Source organism: Talpa europaea, assembly GCF_964194135.1.
Source record: "Talpa europaea genome assembly, chromosome: 10".
In the NCBI taxonomy this organism is placed as follows: domain Eukaryota; kingdom Metazoa; phylum Chordata; class Mammalia; order Eulipotyphla; family Talpidae; genus Talpa; species Talpa europaea.
Window position 1 is genome coordinate 38,154,248 of NC_140077.1, and position 25,747 is coordinate 38,179,994.

General features: G+C 41.1%; 1 protein-coding gene across 6 annotated transcripts in view; it reads left to right on the top strand.

Moving 5' to 3' along the window:
* KCNMA1 (potassium calcium-activated channel subfamily M alpha 1) overlaps positions 1 to 25,747 on the top strand; it is a gene marked incomplete at both ends in the record, with an annotated part of 673,962 nt that overhangs the window by 531,778 nt on the left and 116,437 nt on the right. For 3 of the 6 annotated variants that reach the window (XM_084245122.1, XM_084245124.1, XM_084245123.1), the window contains 4 exons: positions 8,961 to 9,029; positions 11,336 to 11,347; positions 18,365 to 18,451; positions 24,567 to 24,643. In XM_084245122.1, coding sequence (XP_084101248.1) covers positions 8,961 to 9,029; positions 11,336 to 11,347; positions 18,365 to 18,451; positions 24,567 to 24,643 — 245 coding nt within the window. The remainder of the gene's footprint in view (positions 1 to 8,960; positions 9,030 to 11,335; positions 11,348 to 18,364; positions 18,452 to 24,566; positions 24,644 to 25,747) is intronic. The other 3 variants (XM_084245125.1, XM_084245126.1, XM_084245127.1) reach the window with 1 other exon arrangement.

The following is a 25,747-nucleotide window of genomic DNA, read 5'->3' on the forward strand; positions in this document are numbered from 1 at the left end:
GACGAAATGCAAAATCATTTCTAAATCCTTTTTTTTAGTGTGTTCATTTAATACCGACAACAATCCCATGATGTTCATATTAATACCGCTATCCTTAGTTTATAAACGAGGACACTGAGACTCAGTGGGCATTGGTGCCCCTTTCAAGGCCGCCTAGCAGCTCAGTTAGAGAACCAGGATCCTGCTGCAGGGGTCGCCAGCACTCGGAAGCTGTTGTAGTGGCTGTTAGCTGGACAATTAAGACTCTCCTGTGGAGCAGATTAAGTGGAGACATTTCTTGGTGCCATCTTCAGATTTTAGTATCTGGTGGAAGGCCTGAAAATCTGCAATTTTTACCAAGTCAGGTGATTCTGATTTAAAGTGTGATGACAGGGGACCCTCACTGCCCCTGTCCTTCTACACCACGGACTGGTATAACCTCTTAGGCTCATTCATTGGAATGTTCTCTCTGATTGGAGCCAATCGTGACTCACAGGTGGGCCACATCTTGCAAGCTAACATTCAGAGTTGGGACTATGTCTGAGTACCCTTACCATCATTCCTTCCACAATGCAGGGTGTTCTACAATCTCATAGGATTCTCATAGGAATCTCTACAATCTCATAGGAATGAGTCTGTGCTTTGCCACGTCAGGCAAGCCACTAACTGTTGTCCCCAGTTCCCATACCTAATCCAAATCAGTACAGGAAAAAAGACATGGGGAGCAGAGCACTTTAATGCTGTAGGCCAGGCTTCCGCTGGGCATTTCAAATTTCTGACTGGGGAGAACGCCTTTAAGCAAGAGAAATGGGGAAGCAAGACCACTCAGGATGCAGTCCTCAAGGAGGTTCCTTGACCTGTTGGGGATCACGATGGGTAAGTTCTGAACCTTCCTTAGGATGCTTATAGGTTATTCCTTTTAAGAATCATCAGCACCCGGGTCTCCCCGGTGGTGCAGTGGTTGAGCGCTGGGTTGCAAGGCTGCCCGCAGCCTCTGCAGTGTTGGTTTGATCCGCAGCCGCCAGGCGAGGGTCCCGCATGGTGCGCAGACCTCTCCTGCCGCCCGCTGCTCCCCTCAGCAGTGTACTTTGTCAGTCTGCCTGTTCTGTTCCCTGCTCTGACTCTGGTGAATTCTCTCACCCTCCCGCGCTTCTGATTGTACCCAGTGCTTGTATAAGTAAATAAATAAATCTTTTTAAAAAATCATCAGCACCCCTTGGTATGCATAACTGGCTTGCCCCTGGATCTGTGTGGCTGTATCAACCAAGACTTAGTTGCTTCGGGATCTGAAGGAGAGGGTGCCTTCTTTTGATCTCTGCAACCAACAGCCCATTAGCTCTCTTTTCCTCTCACTCTCCACCTTTTTCAGTTGGTGACTGTGGAGGGTACAGGTGGCCAGTGCCAAGCCTTCAGGAAGTGAGGGGCAGGGATTTGAGGCCATACTTGTTGCTAAAGGGTCCTGATTTAGGATGGTTCCTATAGGGATCATGAGCTGTGGTGTTAAAAAGGCTCAGGGCCAAAGCCCCAGATAGACCCCTTATTAGATATGTGATTTGGGATAAGGTATTTGAGCTCTGTGTGCCTCCTTCCTTTGATCACTACCAGCTGCCTGACCTTCAACTCACTGCTTACTCCGGTTTGCTCATCTCTGAAATAGGAATGGTATTACTTATCTCTCAGTACTAGCTAATGTCCTTTTCCCTTGTCCTACTTCTCCCACCACTCCTCTGCCCATCAAGTGACTTCCAGATTATATTTACTTCTACTATTTAGAAAATTCTGCCACCAGTCACCAGCCAGTCAATCAACTAAATATTTATTGAGGTTAGGATATTCTTGCTATTGTGCCAAGCATGATACCATCTCTAGAGGGACCTGCAGTTAGATTTGATCTAATATATGCATGTGAAAAGATGAATAACGGTACTTGTAAATGCCAAGGAAAGCATTGCTTGTCTACAGCTGTTGCCTTCTGAGAGTTTGCAGTCTGGCTAAGGAACATCACACCCATCCTCAAAGAGAGCTGAGCACCCATTGATCAGTGCCTGATGGATGAACACCTTTGGAGACAGATTCTGAGAGTGACAGGGAAAGAGAGCCTCTTGAGGCTGGGGGTATCCAAGGGAGGCTTCCTGGAAGAGATGTCACTGAGGTTGGATTGAGGTTGGGGATAAAGAGGGATGAAATACTTCTAAGTGGCTAAAAAAAATCAGGAGTCAGGGAGTCACATGGTACCACACAGAACTCTCTGAATACCCAGGCTTCTTTGAGATTTTCCAAGGAGAACACATTGATTTCCCCTTTAGAGGGAGAAAAATACAAGTCAGATTTCTTTCGACATGTGATGTTTTTAGGCGGAAACGGCTGTAGTGTTTTTATCATGAGACTTGCAAACTTGAAGATGCACCCCCTGCCTCCAGGTAGGAAAATCAGGGCAGAGGGAGAGGAGGGAGGGAGGAGGGAAGGAGAAAACCCCAGGTTCAGAGCCTGGGCCACCACCAGAACACTGCGTGCCAGGCTCTGCATCTCACAGCGAGCACATTAAGTCAGTCATTCATCACTTGCAAAATATAAAAGCTTAATTGTATCAGGTTTTACAGCTCAGAGGGGATTAGGACAAAAGATGTATTTATAATACAGTGTGTGTCTCTCTGTCCCCCTGCAGCTGATGGAGCAGTTAAAATTCAGATTTGACATGGAGTATTTAATGCCTGGGTAACTCTTGGGGAAAAGATCAGATCTTCCCCTGTGCTAAAGGGCAGAGGTTCGACCGCCAAGTCCAGGTGTAAGCATGCTGCTTTTGTGCTAGTCCCAGAACGTGGGGAGGGGAGATTCTTCATCCACCTGGATTGAGGGCCCCTAAAATTCAGAAAACCATGTTCTTACTCTGTGTTGTTTTGCATGGACAGATCATTCCAGTGAAACCACTGGACAGGAACTTAAAATTTAAAACCACCTAGAGAAAGCTGGGCTCTTTATGCTGTGAAAACCAGAGCTAGTTTAATGTGAGCTCTGTGAAATCATTAGGTTTTAGGGAAAGACATCCAAATTTCAAGGTGGAGCAGAAAGAAACAAGCACACCCTTATTGTTATATGGTAGATTTATTCAGCCAGTCTGCATGAATAAACATTTTATGAGACTTAAGGAGAGACTCATACCTCAAATTAAAAAAAAAAAAATTCTCAAAGAACTGGTCCTATCCATCCACTTATTTTGGGAGTGTTGCAATTGTAACTAAATATATATATCAATGCAGATAGGAATACAGTATTTATAATTATTTCTACTACAGGGACCCAGAAGGTAACCAATAACCCTCTACATGTTTGTAAATAAATTACTGACCATAAAATCTATTAAGCCTTTAATTGAAGGTTACAGAGGCAGTGGTGGATCTAGAATTCTCTACAAGCAGGGTCAGGAAGGGAGTCGAGTTAGAAAAGGGATGAATGCCAGGGGCTAGACTTCGTACTGGGTATACAGAGTAAACACACAATTTTTCCTTTCATTGTATATTTCTGATTAATAATAATAATAACAGAAAAACTTCCTAAAAATGCATTTATTCACATTTTAGGCAAATGCTAATTTTCCCTATCAAAGAGTGTAATTATTTTTAAATTCATGTTACATAGCTTATGGGGATGTGTATGAGTGTGTGTGTGTGTGTGTGTGTGTGTGTTTAACGTTGGGGTTGTTCCAAAACTTTCATACTCCTGCACTGTCAAATCTTTTGAGAAATGGAATCTGTGCAACATCTTCATGAACATTTTAAATCACTTTTGTTTTCTTGGTGCCGAGCCTTACAAATCCTGCTGTTCCAAATTTTCTTTAACTAGATGTTTCCATTTCAAGAGTCTGTCTTTTTAAATCAAAGCTCTAAATGCGAATCTTTTTCATTCTATCCCTAGATTCTTTAGATCTGGTTTCCCAATATGCAGTATTTACATCCGCATCTACTCTGATTACAAGTCAGCCTGACATTCCTGGGGGGCTTTTGCTAGGTAGAGCTGGGTTTAGAGGGCACAGTAAGGGCTGCCTGTGTCTTCTGTGCTCACCCACCTCACCTGAGGTGAGTCATCTTCAGCCGCCCCGAACCACATCTTTTCATACTCTTTCTGAGCATATTATAGAAGATGCAATCTCTATGACAGGTTTCTGTGCTTAATTCACACAGCAAGCAATCTTTCTAGTCAAGGGGGTGATTTAATGGCAAGAACAATTTATTTCCCTCTGGGTAGGTAGAAACAGTTGGACTCTAATTCTTAAGAGCCTTTGTTCAGGAACATCTGGGTTGAAACTACTGTAGTTAACAGATGATGTTGGCAGTAAAAAAAAAAAGAAAAGGCATTGTAATGTCGTTGTCAAATTTGGTAGACCTCTACTTAATAATTATCAAGAAAGCAATCTAACTTGTTATTGCAACAGTTTTATTGCAGATTGCTGGTTTAAGACCTTTTTGTGACAAGTGACTTTTTTTTTTTCCAGGAAAGAAGTCATTTCTAGTCCCCTGTAATTATTTTTGCAATTGGCAACAACTTCCTGCACTGGACATACTGGGACATTTTATTTTAGAAACCAAGAATTGATAACTTATGACTGATTTTTCCCCATGTATCACATAGAAGTCTTTTTTGCTTCCTCCTATCCTTTACCTCGCCCTAGCATCCTTTCTCATCCCACCCAAGTCTTGTAGACACTGAGATGCCATGGAGTGAGTAAAATCATAAAAATGACTAGAAAGCCTGGATGAGCAAAGCCCATTTTGCTTTACAAAGTGGTGTCTAATGATGCAAGAAAATATTTAACCTCAGGATATTAATTCTAGGTTGTTTGAGGCTTACTCTTGGGAATTAATCCCTTATAACAGGATCTGTAGAGGGTCTCCAGGATAGAGATTTTGGTCTGTACCTTAGAATTGTATTTACATCTTCACCTAGAGGACTGAGGGCTGAAACTAAATTCCCAGAGCATATCAAGGTTGCTATTTCTATTTCCTTCTACACCTCTTTTTCTCAATCTTTCTGCTTCTGTTGAGTAAGAAAAGAAGCACTTTGTTTCATGATTCTACACTTGTTTCCTTCCCTTCTCTGCTAATCTAGACTCTCCTAGTTTATCAATTTATCTTTTCTATATCATACCAGCAACTTAGGAAATTCTGCTCACTATTCATTCATAATATATTTAATCAGCACTTATTAAAAGCTTACGTTTTTGCATTTTGCTCAATGCCAGATAGACAAAGCATGGCTCTTGCTTTGAAGAAGCTCAATCTAGGGGGCTGAGTGATGAGCACACAACTGAGCACCACACTATAATGTAGCTAGTCCCCTCTTACTCTTCCACACAGCATCCCCACTAGGTGCAGCCTAAGCTCAGCAACCTGATATTGGCCAATTCCCTATGGAATAATCTAAGGAAATGCCTGATTTAACACAAGGGGGGACACTGTGTTAAACTATAGTTCTGTTTCCAGTGTAAATTGTAAATTACTTAAGATTTGTATTTAGTAGACATCCAGAGAAAGCTTCTTAGAGCAGCTATCAAAAACTTAGATGCCTCTAGGCGATAGGCAAATAGCAATAAAGAGTAAGATGTCTGAGTAATAGGGAGTGGTGGGGACTGTGGCACAGTGAAGATCATGAGTCCCATTCAGAGGGATAAGTGCTTCAAAACTCCAGAGTCTTTTAGGCATTTAGAAAATGTGTCTCTAATGTGGCCACATCTGATTTTCAAGGAAAGCTGAAAAGATAATTTTTATATGAAATAGCTTATTATTCTCTAATTCCAATTTTTAAAAAACACTGCACTTACCAACAGAATATGTGTGCATATTGGTCTTGTGGCCACCCCTTCATTTCCTCTGTTTTTATGAGAAGCATCTGTTAATCACACTGCACTGAGACTTGAGTTCCACTTTCAACATTACTACACAAAATCCGCCTTAACCTTGAACAAGTTGCTTGATTTCTGCTTTTGTTTTTTTTTTTACGTATTTGACATTTGACATTGAGCTTGTCACTTTCCAGCCTCTTTGGACCTTGAATTTTCTACTGGGCAGTGCTAGCCAATCTTGAAGTTCCTGAGTCTGAAAGTCTGTGATGTGAGACTTGGCAGAGAATCACTTTGTTTTCATCATTCTGTACCTCTTCTCTCTGTTTCTTTGGCCAGCAAGCAAAAGTCTTGTTTTGAGTGAAAGTGTTTTTTAAAAGAGGCTTCTATAAGGCAGTTTAGAGTTAGCTTACATATGGATTTGAAAGTTGTAAAAGAAAACCCAGAGATCTGTTGTTCCACCCCCTGCTAGGTAAGGAATGTACACAAGGCCACTTAGATTTTATCGATTTTGCTGCATTAGAAAATTCCTTTCTTTTTATATCTGGTTGGTAAATGGTATTGCAGGAGCTAGGAACACGTAATTTATTACTATGATCCATTTCTTCTCTTCTCACCAGTAGGATCAGATCCTTTTAAGCAATTAAGATCCTTGATTCCATGAACCACCAGAGTCCCAAATCATTGCTCATGGAATATCAACAAATTGGCCTTTTCATGATCCAGGCTAACTTAAGGTCAGCCTTCTCCTTGAGTTTTTGGCATTTAACTGCTATTCACATTAGAAAGTGGTTACTTAATCTGGTAATTTGGTTCAACAAACATTGCATAAGCTATCTGATATTTTAAACAATTTAAGCACAGAAGTAATAGCCCCATAAAGGGTGCATGCTAGTAGTGCTCTATGGGATATAAATTAAGAAGAGCATTTTTCCAGCTGTAGTTGGATACATGGGTTGATATTTCAGCAAACTGCATAATCAGCACAAAGTCCAAGTCATTAGTGTTTGTTGGCAGGAATCAGAAAACCTGCAAATCACCAGAAGAGCCCAAATACACTTGCATGGAAGTGGTCCTTTGAAATCTGTCTGTCTGTTGACACCAGTACTTGGGGACCAAGGCCTCACATGTAGGAATGAGAAGTTGGTCTCATTCCCATCAGATAGCTTGAGACCTTCCCTAGCATGTTACCTGCAAGCAACACATCCACATGTCCAGCACACCTGGTTATGCCTGATTTCTATTTAAAGTCAACCAAAAGCCTCCTATTGCATTTGAAATAGACTGAAAACCCCTTGCTGTGTCCATCAAAGTCTTCGCTATCCTGCTCTCCCCTGAACTGATCACCATCTCTCTCAGCATTGCTCACTGAGCTGCAGCCTAGCTGGCCTTATTGCTGTCCCTAAGGCTCTCTAGCTCCTTCCTGCCTCAGGACCCTGCACTTGTGGTGTCCTCTTCTTAAAAGGCTCTTTCTGCAGACCCCCTGCCTCTTTCCATCCTATTCTGGTGCTCTGTGCTCTAGTGTCACCTCCTCAGAACAGTCCTCCTGGACCAACATAGATGACACAACTTCTGGTACTCTGTCCTCTTAGGTGTTATATTTTCTACATAGTACTTTCTATCATCTGAAAAGTTATTATGCATTCACTTGTATATTTGTTTATTGCTTATATTTCCCAATAGAAAATAGTGGATGAAGATGTCCTTCAAGGTACAAGGACAAGTACATGGATTTTCTGTACCTTATATACATCACCTATGATATAAAGATTTCAATGGAAATCTGAATAACTGGGGTAATATCTCCATCTTAGGTATATTATGTGGATTAGGTGAGACCTTAGGGAGGCCCTCAACTGTGATTCGGCACCTTCTTCCCCTTGCAGTTTTTTCAGGTTCTTAAAACTTAAGTGATAACGCTCAGAGTGGAAACATATCATTCTTTTCTTTGTGAGTTTTTATTTATATGAGTATATATGTATATTTTCACCTAATTGCATCATGTCATTTGCATGTTTATGTTTGCATAATGTTATTTGTTGATCTTACACATTGTACTAGTCATCAAAAAGTCATTTTGAATGCTAATACCATGTTGTCCGATACTTTATTTAACCATTGCTGTATTATTGGACATTTATCAATAGATTGCTTTCAGTATTTTCATTTTGTACAAATAATACGATCTTAATATGTAAACATTTTTATGCGTAAATATTTCACTGAACCTTTGATCATTTTCTGAGAAAATGGGGAAGCCATTTGTTTACTGAGCTTCTCAGTATCCGTGGTTGCATGTATAGCAGTTTGGGGGATTGCAAACAAGTCCCATGTTCTTAGAGAAGTTACCCCAGTTGAGGAGACAAAGTTCAGAGACTCATGAAACCATAGGGAGCAAGCACAGCTAGCATAAAATCGACTAAGCTAGGTGATGTAGCTACAGACAGGGTGGAGAAGGAGTTCCCAGAAGTCAGAGGGTGGCAGTAGCTGGGAAGACCTCCAGGGGAGGTTAGCTTTGCCCTGGGCCTGGGAGCCTGGGTTAGGAGGAGAGGAAACCTGCTGGGGTAGAGGTGCGGAGGCAGGAGCTGTCAGCCTCAAAGCAGCCTGGGCTGTGGGTGAGAGCACTGGGCAGATGAGGTGAGAGACAGCTTGGATGGAGTCAGGAGTGAAGGTGCCTAGTCACGTGCTGGGCACTTACATGGAGGCTAAAGATTATTGTCATCATTCTGAGCACACAGGGGTCTGCTCGGAACAACAATCTGAGCCATTTGTACAAAAGACCGAAATGGAATCCAAATAACAGGTCCAGCTGCTCCAAATACCTCCCTCCCCCTGCAGTTAACGTTTTACTACCTGACTGAGTAACTAATGAATCTGGCCCAGCATAAATCCCCCGGCACAAATCCCTGCTTGGGATCTGTGTCTAGACATCCAGACCTGAGTACAATTTGCACTTTGAACATTCAGCACCTTATCACTTGCAAATAATCAGGTTTGATGGGGAAGACACCCCTTGGCACAGTAACTATGGAAGGAAGGTCCCTGGGATGATAGTTGCGTTAGGAGATGAAGAGGTTGTAACAGTGTTTGTTATGTGGCTCTGGTTATTCAGAAGCACTGACTGGGAGGTTTCTCCATCTCATTGCAGGCTGTGTTTTGTGAAGCTCAAGCTCCTAATGATAGCCATTGAGTACAAGTCTGCCAACCGAGAGAGCCGGTAAGTTTGCTATGACTCAGGGGTCAGCTGACACTGGAGACGGTGAGAATGCAACCTGAGAACACGGAGTCCTCTTCTCCCCTCTTACACACTTTTCATTTGCTTGGAACCCTGATGCCACATTTCTGTGTCTCTACGGCACATTTCAGGACATGCTTCCCCAGACACTGACACTTCTGTCCTCAATGCACCTGGCCTCCCGAGCCCCATGGGCATTCAGAGAGTGTTTCATGGGGGAAAGGGAGGAGGCACTCATGCCAACTTGTACTTTGCACTCTCGAAGCATAAAATTGGGGCAGACCCCATCCTAAAAGCCCTTTTTTGCCCTCTGTGAGCAAAAAGCAGGTGGACTCTGGCCTTCTTTGCAGCAGGCAAGGGGCAGAGCTGTGATGGGAGATACCAGCTCTCTTGATGGCCAAATTACAAGCAGCCTATTGTGTACCATATGTGCTTCTCCCGGTGCAACTGAAATCCAGGTGGCAGAATATCAGCTTCATGTAAATTAGCCAGGAGAGCAGGGCTCAGAGGCAGGGGCTCTCTTTATTTATTTATTTTGCACTTAATTATGTACAAATCAGACTGATGAGGGACTGGGTCTGGTTGAAATAGATAACACCCCAGTCAATATATGAGATCACGCTGGAAGAAGGCAGCATTACATTAACAAGGAATTTTGTTGATGGAGTACTGTATATATTATAGATAAAATAGGGATGATTTTTGCTCCCCAGTTCTTATCGATAGTTTTGTGAGAAAGGGAGCTCATTGAGAAATGCTCATGCTTTTGTCCTCTAAAATGACATCCCTGGTTTGTTCCCAGCTAGAGTAAATGAGTCCTCCTTCAGAAATGTGGAGTGCAGCCTCCCTCCAACATGCGCCTTAATAACAGAGCAGAGTGCAGGGCAGGTCTCAAAGATTCCTGCTATCATCATTTAAGGAGTTTCCATTATCTGGATGAATGACTTAATAAAGCCAGACTTCCAAATGTACAATATGTGTCTCTATGACCAAAAAAACACTGGATTGGAAGCAAATCGATCCAATGTTTTCTGTTACCTTAACCACCAGATCAGATTACTCACAAAGTCAATCTGATCAAATGTGAAGCTATTTTGAAAATCCAAATCAACCAAAAGGAAGAAAAGACTGGTAGATTTGGTGGCCACATGAAGAACATGGCTGCAGCCATTCACAAATATGTATATAGATATACATTTTTCTATCCCATGTTGGCAAAGTGAAGAATATTATTTGCAGGAAAACTGAGAGTCCTGGCAATTCAAAGTAGCTGTTTCTGGGATCACCGTTTGTCTATCTTGTTGCCAATACTTGCCTGTCCCTGTGTAGGGGAAACATGTATCCTGAGTTTTTGCAAATGATATTCTTCGTGTTGCCAAGTCAGTAAATCTCTGTGCAACTCAGTGTTATCTCTTTATCACTTTTGTGTATCTCTCAAAGAAGTGTCATGATGTGACTGATGCTGAATAGTGTCTCTCAACTCTTCTGGAATAATTTTCACAGCACTCTGAACCTTGACCACTCATCTCCCACCTGCCACCTTCCGGTCACAAGGAGGGAGAGAGAAAGGCTGTTAATGGTTCAGTGTGAATCCCCTGTCACCAGTCTAAGAAAAATAACTCAGAGCTTTCCCGGAAGAAAAATCTTTTTTTTTTTTTTTTTGAGGGATCTTCCAAGGAATTCACAAATCTGAGATGTTTTTAACAAAGCCGTATTTGTAAACATAGGCAGTTTTTAGTTTTCTTTTCTTTTTTTTTTTAAAGAAATGGGCAAAAGAACTTGTTTGGCTTTGTTTTGGCTTTCTATGTGCAGTTGCCAGCTTTGATCTCAAATGTGGCTTGGTCTCAGTGTGGAAGCACATTGGTTCTTGTGGAAAAAGGTGTGTTTGAGGGAATGTGGATCATGCCTACGAGAAAACATGGTTAATATCAAAAGCAATGGCCATATTTAAAATAATTGAGATTTTTGACACTGCTGGATAATAATTTTGACTTTTGCCTTCACTTTAAAATTCCCTATTTCCAGTCCTTTCACATTTTCTAAGTCACCAGGTGTTAAAATTCAGAGAATCCTGCTTCTCCGTTCCACCCCCTGCCTCCAACCTATTTAACTCCCTCCTTTGTTGTCTCACCCCACAATACTGTTTCCATGCTTTGCTGAAAAACCTTGTTTTCACATGCATCCTTCGAATAATTTGAAACAAAGGTTTTATTCCTTCTTTCCTTCTGGTGTCAGTCAATTTATTATCAAATTGTTTGATTTTAAATTCTTTTCTTGTCGTTTTGCAGAAGCCGAAAGCGGTATGCACTCTTCGTTAACTTTCCTCCCAACCTCCACCCTCTATCTTCACTTCCAACCACAGGACTAACCATTTGTCAAGAATTCAGGAAGACAGAGATTATATATACATATACTTGTGTGTACATGTATATATAATCTCATTCCCTTGTGTAGTATATATCTATGTATTTTTACCTATTTTAAAACCCTCTCCACCCAGAGTACATAACATTGAAAGTAGCATATTGCTTTTCTTTGATTTGTTGATTCCTTTGATGACGCACTAACTTCTTTGCAGGAAACCTAAAAAAAAAAAAAAAATAGGCACCATCAATTCTGTTTTCAGATATGGCACCAATGATGGGAACAAGTGATATTAAAGTTGAAAAGGAGGACGTGTGTCTCCGGCCCTTGGTGTCTGTTTCTGTCCTGTCCTGCTGTGTCTCGGTGTCCACCAGACTCTGTGGGGCCATTTGTCTACATACCACATCCACATTCCCAGTGACCCCCTTCTCTCTGTGTCTGGTTTCCAGTTTGTAGAGCAGATTCATGTCCTTTTATCCACAAAACAGAGACCAAGTCCTTACACCTAACTCTTTCTTTCTACTTTCTTTGATAACATTTTGCTGATTTTATTTCTTAGGCAGTACTCAGTAAAGACTTGCAACACAGCTACTGAATCACCAGATTATCTCATTTGATTCACTCAATGAGTACTGTCTACGGAGATGAACTCATGGCTCTATTTTTTTTTTTCCTAGCTTGTTTGGGCATGTTTCTCAGTAGGAAGTACCTCAACTTTCACCATGTGACCTCACCCTGTTTTGCTGCTATTTTATGTTGCATGAAGCATGACCAAATTGTCATCAATGACCTTTTTTTTTTTTTTAACTTTTTGGGTTAATATTTCCAGTGTGGTTTTTCAGTAATGTTCTCTAAGACAGTATTGTTGAAAACATACTATTGAGATGCTCACATGTTCATCTTCTCAAGAGTTGTTTTTCTCTGTGGCTGTAATCACCATCATATGTTTGTGTTCGTAATTGTGTGTGTATGTGTGTGTGTGTGCTGTGTGTGTATGTATCTGGACCTCTTTCCAAAGTCCGATTTTTATGTTATTTTTTGAGTAGATGTGTGAAAATAGAGGTGGCTTCCTGACAGTTTGGTATTATTGATATGATCCAACTGCGAGAAGTTACTGCAACACTTTGCATCTTCAAAGGTCCACCAGTGGTTGCACCTCTGCTCTTGGCTCTTGACCTTTGAGTCCTCTGATCTTGTGGTGAAGGCATGTTGTGATGAGGCATGACTCGTCCTGAAGTGTACCAGAAAGTCACGTGGCTTGCTCCCAGAACCAAACCTCCAGCATTATCCTCCCCCAAAGAACTATCTCTTCCCCTGCCCAGATGGCTATTTCCCTTATGTGCAAAATATATTTTAAAGTACCATTTCTAAAATTATTGAGATGGATTCGAGCTAAATAAGTCCTTGCTCGTGTCAATGGTGGACCGCGTGGTGGCTATTTGACTCTAACCAGCTGGGAGCAATCTTTATTATGCTGTCTTTGTGTAAGTGAACTTTGCTTAAGTATATCGAAGCATGGAAAACATAACTGTGTCTCTTCATACAATCTATAAGTAAAAGTGTGTGTGTCTAGTTGTGTGGGACTCCAGGCAACACGTATTTTGAAGTCCAGAAAAAATGAAAAGTTCCAGAAAGGCAATAATATTTGAGATTTGGGTTCTCTGCAGGCTGTGCCCCAACATAGCCTGTAATGCAGGTTACTTGTACTTCCTGAGTGAGAAACAATTCGCTTAAAACCCTATCCAGTATCAATAGTAAATGACCTTGTTTGGTCCAAGAGGCCACTTGTCGGTGGTGTGATTCATCTGGGTTCAGCATGAACAGAGGTCTTAGATACTGATTTTTCTCTTATTCTAGTGAATGAAGTCCCATTAGCTTGCTAGACACAGATATAATTACCATGTTATCAAGTACAAGCTATAGTCTCATGTGAGTGATATTTTTGTAATTGCTTGGGGAATGGTACATTACACCTACCAAAATTTAAGGGGAGTGGAGAGAAATATGAAAAAATGTATCTTCATAATGGAGAAAAGTTTCCTTAAAAAAATCCACTTCAGCTGAATTATCAATTATTGGTTGTCTCCAAAATTACAGACAAGTATAGTTCATGACAATGAGAGAAAGAATCATGTTTCCCAGTTGTTGAGTCTAGTGATGGAGAAAGGGAATGAAACATTTCCCTCTATTAAGCCCCAGATCTCTGACCTGACCAAGGTTCAGTAAGAGACACACACCACAGAACCTGACACAATTGGAGGTCTCGAGCTCCTCTGCTGGAGGGACCTGGCAGGACAGGTCAACAGATCCTATACTCAACAGATCCCTGCTCAACAGATCCTATACTTAGGAACACAGATTTCAGCTCTACATGAGTAGTGCTTTTAATATTGTAGTCACTTACTCCAACTCTGTGCTTTCTATTTTCCTAGCAACCATGTGTATTTGCGTATTTCTACTTACTGTGTCTGGGAGATTGTGGGTTCATTTGTTAACCTTCTCGCAGTAGTATGGACATTTTTTTGGTCGGTTTGACTGATGAGAATTGCAACTTAGACTTTGAAAGGACAGCTGTGATTACCTCTCTCCTTAGCAGAGAGAAAAGGAACAATTTTTGGAATTGACTCCAGTGGTATGTTTTAGCTTTTGTTTCTTTTCATTCAGCAAGTAGTTGAAAAGTGTCTATCGCAAGCAGGGCTTTATACTTGCTACTGTGAGAAACTTATTTACAAAAATAAATAAAATACAATCGTGGGCCTCCCCTGGTGGCACAGCGGTTGAACGCTGGGTTGCGAGGCTGCCCGCAGCCTCTGCAGCACCACTTCGATCCCCGGCCACTGGCGAGGGTCCCACAAAAAAAAAAAAATACAATCGTGCTTTTTGTTACTCCTTAACTCAACTAATGGGTTCCCTACAGAAATACATATGTGCTTCATATAGTGGTGAGGGAACCAAGGCTAAGTCTAGATATGAATCTAGTCTGAGAACAAATGAAAAAGAGCAAGTATCCTTTGGGAAATTTGTGACTATCCAGATCACACTGGCCCCTTGTTGCCAGCTGTTGCTGAATGTTTGCAATTGAAATTAACAAGGTCATAGAAGAAAGAGGATTATTTATAGGTTCCTTGAAATGAGAGAAAGTCCACCTCTGCCAAGAAGATGTCCCTATTGGAATTCTGTTAATTGATATATGGGCTTTTTCTTAGAGAATTTTTTGATTCTTCACATGACACATCTTGAAGTTTATCTCTGATAAGCTAGTGAATTAGACCAAATTGGAGCCAGAGACTGATTTAAAGTGATGCACAGGGAGGGAGACTTTTGGCAGCCATGAGAACAAAACAAACTTAACATGGAATACTCTTTTAAGAGATCAAAGATCTTTGGAAAGATTTGCGTGTTCCCGTCGGGAGGTCAATAGCAAATTCGAAGGGTAGTAGGCACTCTGCAGGAAAAAACAAGTCACTTCTGTCTGGGAGCCTTATCTTTTCATGCTTTCAAAAAGAGGAAGATTAACACTATTTAAACTTTCTGTGTTTGGAATGTGAATAGAAGACTTAAAGTCTAAAATATCAAAAAGAGTAGTGTATTTCCTCAGAGTCTTTGGAACTTTGTACCTTGACGCGGGGAGTATTATGTGTCATGCTCCCCCAGAATCAGGGGCGCATGCTTCTTTCCAAAACCCTTAATTACATGAGTGAAATCCAGATCTCTTGCCTTCATTTGTCTCAAGAGCTGAGTTCCTTCTTTTGATTCCCATCCAGAAGACCGGCTTAGCCTGATCTGAATAGGCACAAATGATACAGCCTCACACCTCACATAGAGATGAATTCAACCCTCCCACCCCAGTCCAAGAGAGCAAGAGGGCCTCCTGGAATCATGCAGTCAGCGATATCCTTGGGGGTACTTTTGGTGCCATAAAGTTTAATGGAGAAATCCTGTGCCGTGCAGCCAAAAGCCAATCCGAATTAGTCCATCTCCAGATGTTATGCAGGGATAAAATATTTTGCATAGTGCAGTGAGTAAAATGATCTTTCAATAAAAATAGGGTACCTCCTAAGTAGTTTATTATAATACCAAGGACAATATGGAAAACTGTAATGCTATAAGAAATTACCTATCTCTCATTCAGTTGTTGGAATTACCTTGCTTACTATTAATAGTGACCAAGTATTAAGAACCTACTCTATGGTAGCACAAAGCATTTTAATTCTCGTAGTGACACTGTAAGGGTGTGAGTATTCATTTCATTTTCAGATAAGGAAAGTGAGACTTAGCTGCATCCATGTGGCCAAGGCCAGGCCCTGAACTCATGGGACCTGAGTACTTGCCTTGTACTTGTACTTCTTCTTAACCCCCTGGTAGCAAACTTGAGATTTGAGCACAAACAAGCTTGCCATTGGTGCCTAGCATCTTTCCTCCCTATCACACTAACTTGACTAAAACAAGGTTGAAGGCTGTAATAAATTATCTCAGCCTGCAGCCTCTGGAATGACAATCCCCTATTCTCACTGTAGGCCAATTCTTGTTCACTGTTGATAAAGAACAAGGAAATAAAAAGAAACTTTTCATTGATAGGAACCTTGCCATCTCCGTATTCCCACCATGACACAGTGGGTTTTGATCACTGGAGTGCAATTAATGAAGCATGTAATGTAAAAAAAGGAAGTGGGGCTCTGTGCAAAGCTTGTTTTGTGCGAATATGTCACCTAGACATTGATGACTGTCAAATTTCTCCTTTTGAATTGCATTGTTGAAATCATGATAGGATTTTTTTTTCCACTCAGCTTATTTTACACTCTCATATGAATACATATCAAAATGTAGACTTTTCCAAATTGAAGACATTAGCTCCTCGATACTCCACAAGTACATGGAATTTTTCATGTATGTCCTTGTACATTATTCTGGATTATATAGTTCTTCCCCAGTAACTTTACCTTATATGGACAGAGTACAGCCTGTGTGCCATCCATGGGACCAGCTAAAGAAAATCTGATAATTCCATTGAAAATAAAATATGCTCTTGGCTTATTTGGGGGCAATAATAAGTAGTAGAAAATAATAGCCAATATGCATTGAGCCTTCTGTGCCTTATCTCATTCTGTCCCCTAAGAAAGGCCACGATTACCACCATTCCCATCTGTTAGGTGAGAAAATTGAGTTCTAGGGAGGTTTAGTGACCCACAGTCAGAAAGCTACTACCTGGCAATGCTGGCAATTTGGATCCATTGTGTGGTATTGGCCAGGGCATGCAAGAACTGCCTCAAAGGAAAGAGGGTGTGAATGTGTGCAAAGTCCAGAATACTGCCTTTCTAAAAATGGCATTGGGTTAGCTTTAAGAAATGAATTCATTTAAACCTTAAGCTCTGACCCTTTGCCCCTCATGGTTATGAAAAATCAGAGGACTGTTAAACAACATAAAGAGTTGGAGGGGAGCTGAGGAGATGTCTCCCCAAACCCCTGCCTGTTGCCAGCTGGGCTCTTAGCAAAACCTGCGGTTTCCTGACTTCTGAGGGATCCCATTGCTGCCTGCCATTCTAGGGCTGAACAGCCATCTTCATAGATACTGGTGATTATTTAGCGTTAATAACAGCAATGGCACAGGATTGGCTTCCTTCTGTCAGGTCTCATTGTGGGTAATGGTGCTGTTCTTGTGACCACAACCATTATTTTGCAATAATGGTCCATTCTGGGCTTGCCCAAGAGAACAGAAACTCACCTGTGTCCTTCCTGTATAGCTATAGATGCATCACTCTGTCAGCCACACCACTTTTCTGGAATAGTTTTACCAACAGAAAAAGATTACATGTTAATTACCATCCTCCATTTTGATTGTTTTAGACAACTAGGGACTTCCTTTAGCCTGATTTCAAACATCTATTACCTTAAACACCAGCTTGTCAGATCAAAGAACATCTCTATTACTTCTATTGCTGCATTTAGACACCCTAAACTCCATGTCCATTAAGCCCAAAGCCTCATCTCAGTCTGTGTAACACATTCCTGTATTCAGCTTTTGATCTGCAGAAAATTAAACTTGTTTGTTTCATCCATTTATTAGATTAGGACACATTTATCTCTTCTGTCGGTCCACATACAAATTGGTCAGCTAATCTATTTATTCCACTTTGAACTAGGACAGTGTATATGTGGATTTATATTTTTTTGTAAGGGAAGGTTTTTTTAAGGGGTAATTTGCATTTGTTTTCTAATTACAATTTGCCTCAATCAGAATATACTAGATGCACACCTTATCCAAACACTCCCTTCTGTTTTTTTGTTTTTTTTTTTTTTAAATAGCAGCCTGAAATCATTATTTCCAAATTCCTACATTCTTCTTTTTCTCACTGTTTGGGTGTTTCTACATAGGCTGCACATGGAACCTACTTCCATGTCCTTATCAGTGTCATGCAGATGTTCTGTTTGCTTCTGATTGGTTATGGGTGTCTTGTACCATTCCCCGCAGTAATATGTGGTGTGTATACATGTATGTTTCCATATGCATATAGGGGTCCCATTAATGCTCTGTCATCTGGTGGAAAATTGGTGTAGCAATAGCTTTATTAATTAGACCAATTGCTTTATTAATTAGACCAATGTCACTCAATGATGGGCATCAACAGCAGTTTCCACAGGGTGGGATTACTTGCTTCAAGTCAGAAGCCTATGATGGCAGCCCTATTATGTAAACCTGGCCCTAAAACATAAAACCTTTGATTTCCACAAATGGGAATATGCCAGCCTGGAAATTAAGCAGTAGAGCTTTATGATGGCATTATTCAACTAAATATGTAGGACAGTAGAATCAGGCTCTCGACAAAAATCTTTGGGGACAGCATTAGACTAGTGGGGCCCCTATCAAATGAAGAATATGGTGTAGCCTTCAAGATTTTATTCAGAAAATGACCTTACAAATATGTCTTTTTTCTTTGTTTTTGTTCACTGAGCAGTATATTAATTAACCCTGGAAACCATCTTAAGATACAAGAAGGTACTTTAGGATTTTTCATCGCAAGTGATGCCAAAGAAGTTAAAAGGTAAGTGCTTATTTTAAGCTACCTTCCGCTCTGGCCCCAACATAGGTATCTTAACCCATGGAGGTAGGCATGCTTTTCATATGTGGAGGACACTAACCTCATAATTCCTTAACAAGTCTATAAGGTGTCAAGTCTTCCAAAAAAGAGATTGTGCTTTCAAATGGACTCATGTTTATATAACCAATTTCATGTCTTTGGGTGAAAAAATAACATTTTAGAACTATGAGGGCCTCATCAGCTGTGACATCATTTTTCCAAGGAAGGAAACTGAGGCTCAGTGAGCTGAAGTGATTCTTCATAACCCAAAACCCTATGTAAATAGGAGTTAATTGGACAACTGGCCTGTTGTCTCGTGATCCTTACTTAATGTTATCTGGGCAAACTTACTCCAGAATTACCATTTTCTACTTTGAATGCCAAATGGAATCTCAAAGGTTTGAATTAATTTCATATGAAATACTAAACTAGTTATATTTCTACTTGTGACCTTATAAGTAAATATTTGAAGTTGTCAAGTTCGGTTCTTCAGCCCCGGATTTCTTTGTTTCATCAAAGGCCACTTTTATTCATGTCCTTAAACCTAAGTACCCTAGACAATCATAGGACTCTTTGTAGAAGACCCTGGAATATTGTTATGTTTGATTCTATCCTGTGAACTGGGGAAATTTATGAGCAGAAAATGTGACACAAATGTGACATTCAGCTCAATGGTAATATTACAGACAGTGTTTTAAACATTTTAATAATAGGGACATTTAATTTAATTGGGACATTCTATAATTATTTACATGAGTCCATTGTCTTCACTTACTGAACCCCTACTCCAAGCCAGGTCTGTGCTAGTTGTTCTATATTCTTTATTGCTACTGCTCAAAATAACCTTACAAGGTAAGTCTTCTAAAACACTCAGGACTTTGGTTTCTTCATCTGTAATAGATAAATTTGTCCAAGTCATCACAACACATAAGCAAATGCAGAGCCTGGTTTGGAATTGGTCTTTCCTTTTTAAAACCCACTTTCTACCAAATACAATAATACTAGCAAATTCTTAGGTAACATTTAAAAAGTGCCAGTACCATTCAAGGTACTAAGTACCAGGTATTGATGGATTCATTTAATTCCCTCACCAGCCTCCTGAGATATGTAGTATTCCCATTTCCTACATGAGGGACTGAAGCACAAGTTGGCTGACTTACTTACTCACTCTGCTAGTGAGTATTAAAGAGAGGATTTAAAAGCCAGAAGTTCAGTTCAGAGTGTACACTGGAGGTGAGCTTGGTATGCTGAGCACACAACTAATATTGGTGACAATGGATGCTTATTATTTTCTTTTTCCTCATCCACGCTTATGAACTAGCCATATCAGTTATTAAAACTTTTAGAGAAAAAAAATGGGATGGGAAAGCCAAAGATAAAAAAATCTTTAAAGCTGATCTATTGAATGACAAATTTACTTCTGCAAATTGGAAAAGGATTGCCATTCCTGGGAGAGGAAAATCCCCTTACCCAGTTCATGGATCCTCACTGTTCTTCAGGAGACCCCCAAGAACTGGTCTCACCTGAGAGGAGAAAGTAGGGGTGAGTGGGACTGAAGCTCCCCATGCTTAGGTCTTCTGGAAGGAAAAGTCATGCTCATGTCCAGACAGAAGCTGGAAGCAGCATCTTAGCTGCACACACAGGGGGTGGGGAGCCCAGCGGCCCATAGATCACATAGATCCCAGATAGCAAATATAGCATGAAGCTCCCATTTGAGTAATTCTATTTCCTATTGCATCTCTCACTAATGAATGTCACAAATACCAGGCAGTCCAAAAAACAAATTACCTCCTATATTAGGGAGTGCAATATGTCTCATTTCGGTGCTTTATGGTATTCACAAATACTTGCTGACACAATCAGCTACAACACCAGCCTGTAATTTTCCATGGTGTGTGATGTGTCAGAGCAAATGTTGTCAGTTAGGGGATTTCAAATAGATGAAGACTGCAGAAAACCACAGAAAGGACATTGGAGATTTGAATGAAACTAAACAAGTTTTGTAAAAATGGAAAAGTAGATAATGATGATCTAGTATTGAGTTTGTACCCTTTGCTGCAAAAAGCAACAAAAGAAGTTAATGGATTCTATAGCTCATAGAAACTTACAGATGCTGTGTTGTAGGGAAAGAGGAGTAGAACTATCCATATGCACTCTTAGAAAGGTTACTTTGGGATGAACATTCAGGTTTTTGTCTTTCATGCCTTGCCACTGAATATTTCCTTTTAAAAATAACCTTGGCATGTAATCTTTATTTAATATCAGCATCACAAAGCCGTGGCTCTGTGACTCAGTTTGATTTGCAGACATGATTCTTTAGAGTCACAATTAAAAAAAAAATGTTGCCAAACTGAAAAAGTTATACACTTTTATGCAGAAATCCTTGTTATAGTTTCTCCTGAAAACTTCGAAGAACTAGCATTACTGGGCAGAATTCTCATTCATCAAATGTCTGTTGGTTGTTCACTTTCTAGAGCACTCTGTACTGGGCATCAGGGAAACAGTGGTGAGCAATGGAGAGAAATCCCTGCTCTTGTGAATGCACATTCCCAGGGAGGAGAGAACTGCAGTGGTTTATTCATAATGCAAAGAATTTATGTCACTGGCTCACTGATTCGGGTTCGGTATAAGTGATGGCTGCTCTGAGGGAGTGATGTTTGAGCACAGACCAAGGTGATGGGAAAGAGCCCATCACAGAAAGATCAGAAGGGAAGAGAACATGTGGTGGGAACAAGTTTGTTGTGTTCAGGGAACAGAAGGAAAGGAAGCGTGAGTGGAAGAGTTAAGTAGAGGGATGACATTGGGGAGAAGGTCAGGGAATGGTTTGTTATAAAATAGAGTCACTGATGGTTTAAGCTGGAGGACATAATCTGGTTTAGATTATTAAAAAAAGTCTCTCCATCTGCAACGTAGAGAATGGAATGTAACAGAACAGGAGAGGAGGCCAGGAGGCCAGGAGACTGGTAAGTGACTGTGTCGTTTAGGTGAGAGATTGGACTAGACTGGTGAGTGGAGGTAGAGAGAAGTGAAACCAATTAAGAATATATTTTGGTGAGTCCAGGGCACTCACTGATGAACTGAGTGAGGGGGGAAAGAACAATCGAGACTACAGCCTGGATTTGAAGCTGATGCAATTGGGTGGATGGTGGCCCATCTTCCTTAGTTAGGGGGAGCAGGAGGAGGGGCAAGTTTGGGAGGCAGGGAATTAAGAATTCTATTTGAGCTAAGTTAAACTGTGTTAAATAGAAGAGATGTACCAATAGACACGCGAAGATGTCACAAAGGCAGTTGCAGCTAAGATTCTGTAGTTCTGGGGAAAGACACGGGCTAGAGATATAAATATGGGTGCCGTGTCAATGAAGGTTCTGGAAAGAAGCATGTGATACTTTAATGGGAACAAGGAAGAAGGTTTATGAGGAGACTCTGTAAAGTTGTTGGCAGAGGATTAAGGAAAGCCGACAAGAGATGGCAAGAAAGTAGAGCCACTCTCAGCCAGAGCTCAGCAGAATCATAAAGAGGGAGCGCTGTCAGAACCCGGTGTGAGAGGTTGCAGTGTAAGAATGGCTGCCTGGAAGGAGCTGCTTCCTTCAGTAGAGAAATGTTGACCCTACCATTTCATGACCTGGTGAGGAGGAATTCATCTCTTCTCACTACTGGCTCTCCCACTGGCCAAACACAATGAGAAACCAAAGAACAAACAAGGCAGCCTTGCAGGATGTGGGACTGGTCTTCCTGATGACGTGTGTGGCAGGGTCACCAGCCAAAAGCTACTGGAGGAAAGGGTGGTGTGAGTGGGAGAGTAGGTGGGGAGCCAAATAGGGAGGGAGGGTTGAGGCAGGAGAAGGAGGTCCAGAGTAGATCCTGAAGAGTGTAGAAGGCCCCAGAATATATGCCCATTGTTTGCAAGTGAGATCAGTCAGCACAGTTGTGTTTCCTTTCCCTGGCCACACTCGGCTACTCAGGTCAGCTGTATAGTCACAAGGAGCTCTGCCAGGTGAACATGAAAGAGGCAGAAATAGATGGCGAAGAGAATGGTGCTTGCTTGAACTGCCACTTGGAAAAATTCAACTGGAGCTGAAATCCTCTGCTCCCCTCCCACCCCCATTCGGGTGCTATGTCTCCAGTCACCTGAGACCACACCCTTAACCCATTTCACTCATTAGCTTTATCTGTCTGGCCCCTGTGACTATTTCGCTTTCAGAATCCAGCTTTAATTCATGAAGTAATCAGGTTTTATCTTTCAACAGTTTATTCAGACCTATCATTTCATCATCTCTTTAGTAGAGAGATGTTTTTAAGATCTTGGGCTCTGGTATTAGACTGCATAGATTTCTTTTAGCACAGTGTAGCCCTGGGCAGGTTGCTAAATTTCAGTCTTTATTTGCAAAACAGAGATAATAACCGTACCTGCTTCAGAGGATTGTTTGAGGATCAAATGCATTAATGCTTATAAAAATGCTTAAAACAGCATCCAGCATATAGTCTGTGGCCTATAAATGTTAGCTATTATTGTTACCATTAATACTACAGGTAGGAACATCAAATGAAGGAGAAAATGAAATGGACAAAGGATGTGGGAAAAATTTGTTTTCTTCTTTCCTGTCCTTCACTTTTCAAGGCACATTACCATTGGTTTGGTTTTTAGCCAAGATGTCAGTTCAGGGCAAACCATCCATACCTTCTCTTTGTTTTTTGCAACATTGATGAAAACTGGCATTTGAAGAAATAGTGGCTGAGCTTCTAAGGAAGAAAGCATTGGGCTTGGAGTTAGAAGCTCTGGAGCCAGCCAAGTTCCAACACAGGATGACTTTAGACAGGTCATGACAACCTCCTCCATTCAGAGATGAGGACACTGAGTTCCAGAGACTTTGGCTGCAAGATCTGCAAAATCTTCCAGATATGAAAGTCTTATCGTTGATTTCCAACCAGTGCCAATCATAAATGCAGCTCCCGTGAAAAATATTAAAAGGAACCCGGGAATAAAAAAGTCAAGAATAGTGTTACATCTTTTAGCCCTGGTTAAGGAAGGACCATGTTTATACCTGCCATGCAATTTCATGTTGGAAGTGGTGAAGGCATTAAGCCAGAGATTTTGTTAATCCCCATGTTGAGTGGTTGTAAGGCTCCTCCAGTGAACTTTATGACCTCCTCAGTACTGAAAGGACATAGAATTCTAGTACTTTTCTTCTAGACACTGTGCATTTTAATAGTCCTTGAATGATCCTATTTTACCTCATCTAGAATATCTTTGATACAGTCAATGTACTTTGTTATTACACATTGACACAAGTTAGATGAAGTGAATGTCTACTCTTTCTTCTAGGTCTCCTACCCATCCCAACCCTCTGATACCCTCTGACCACCCCAGTCCAGTGGTCAGCTGAGCTGTGCATCCTAGAGAGAAGAAAACCTTTAGTCCATGTCTTAGTGCCCCAGGGCATGGGAGTCTATGAAACAGTTTTGGAGTAAATAGGAGCTCTGAGATCCCAGGAAGGATTTGGGAAAAAAAAAAAAAAAAAAAAAAAACACTTGATTCATGGGTATTATTTACCGCCCTCTCCTGCTCCCCACCCCCGACATTTCACACTTCAGCTACAAAGAAAAGGAGCTTTCAAAGTGACAAGGCAAATATTTTTATTTGCTGGACAAACATCATCCTTGTGCCTTCTTTAGTGGGTATTTGTCCAGACTGCGAGGGTCTTGGAGATGTGTCCCACTTCCCCGCCATGGGCCCAGGCTGCAGAACATGTGTTCTGGATGAGCTGTCTTGAGGCTGGCCCTCAAAATCGAAAGACAAGGGAGCAGACTCCACGTGTCACATCAGCAACCTTTCCCCCCATTCCTTTTCAAATGAAAGTTTATTAAAAGAAGCACTAACTCAAATCACAGAGTCCTGTATTTGGAATAAATGCTCTTGCAACAAACATTTCCGTCTGTAAACGTCTAAACCTTTCAAAAGATTAAAGGAAATTAGTGCTGGCGTGTTTCATTAATTTGGCACCACAGTGGAGGAAATGTGGTACTCATTTCATTTGGGTGGATTATGAAATGTGTCAGTTTTTCCATTCTCTTTCTCCAGGGCATTTTTTTACTGCAAAGCCTGTCATGATGACATCACAGATCCCAAAAGAATAAAAAAATGCGGCTGCAAACGGCGTAAGTAGTGCTTCTTCCCTCTCCCTCCCTTCTCCTTTTTTTACCCCCAGTTCATTTCCCTTCTCCTTTTCCTATTAAACACTAAGCATCAAGAGTTTTCTTGAATATGTTTATGTTTCACCCAACAGTTTAAAGAGACATGAAATAAATACCTGTCCTCACTTTATTAAAGCAGAGGATGAAAAATCACCACTCTCAACACCTAGCCCCGAATCTAGGGCCCAATCCCACTCCTTGACTCTAAAGGGGAGACTAAGCAGAAGTGGCCAGTGAAACATAATAAGTTCCTGTATGAAATGAAGGACAACTGAGGCCCTGGAGGAGGGGGCATTTTTGTAGAGTGATTCCAGAGGATGGGGGGCCCTCAAATGTAAAGATGGCACTATTAACCTTGGGAGGGAAACTGAGTCTGAGGTGTTGGCTTCCCACATTGTATCTGACTCTGTTTCCAGTTGGGATTCCTGCAGGTTTTGGTACCAAAGGGCAGACATTTCAAATGTGATATCCTTAAACTGGCCTAAGAAAAGACCTTGGCCATCATTGATGGACTTTGTTATTGTCCCAGGAACCACTGTCAAATACTATTGTGCTTTGGGATACATTAGATTGGGCCTGGTAGCTTCTGGTATATCCTATCCAAAACCCAGCCTCTTCCAAAGTAGCTTTCCAATATGAGGAAAATAGGGTAATTCAGGATATTGGGTTTTGAGGTCCCAAGAAACCAGATATTGAAGTGGGCTTTGCCTTGAGAAGTACATGCCTTTTGCAGCAATTATATTGCATTGCCTAACAGAAATTGTTTACAAACCAAGAGAAAATGATAATGATGCCTTTCTTCCGATGGTAATTTAGTGTTTGCAAAGCTTCTTATGGTCTTTTTCTTTGATCCTCATTGTCACATCCCTGTGTGATTTTTATCCCATTGGTGTTATTTATCCCATTTTACAAAAAGAGGACATTAATGCTGCAAGTTTAGCAAGAGGATGAGCTTGCTGGGAGTCACATTAACCCAAGAGAAAGGGGATTGGAGGCTTCCAGTGAAATAGCAAGGCTATGAGTCACATCTTTTTAAGCATCTTCTTTGCATAAGGCTCCATTTTTGGT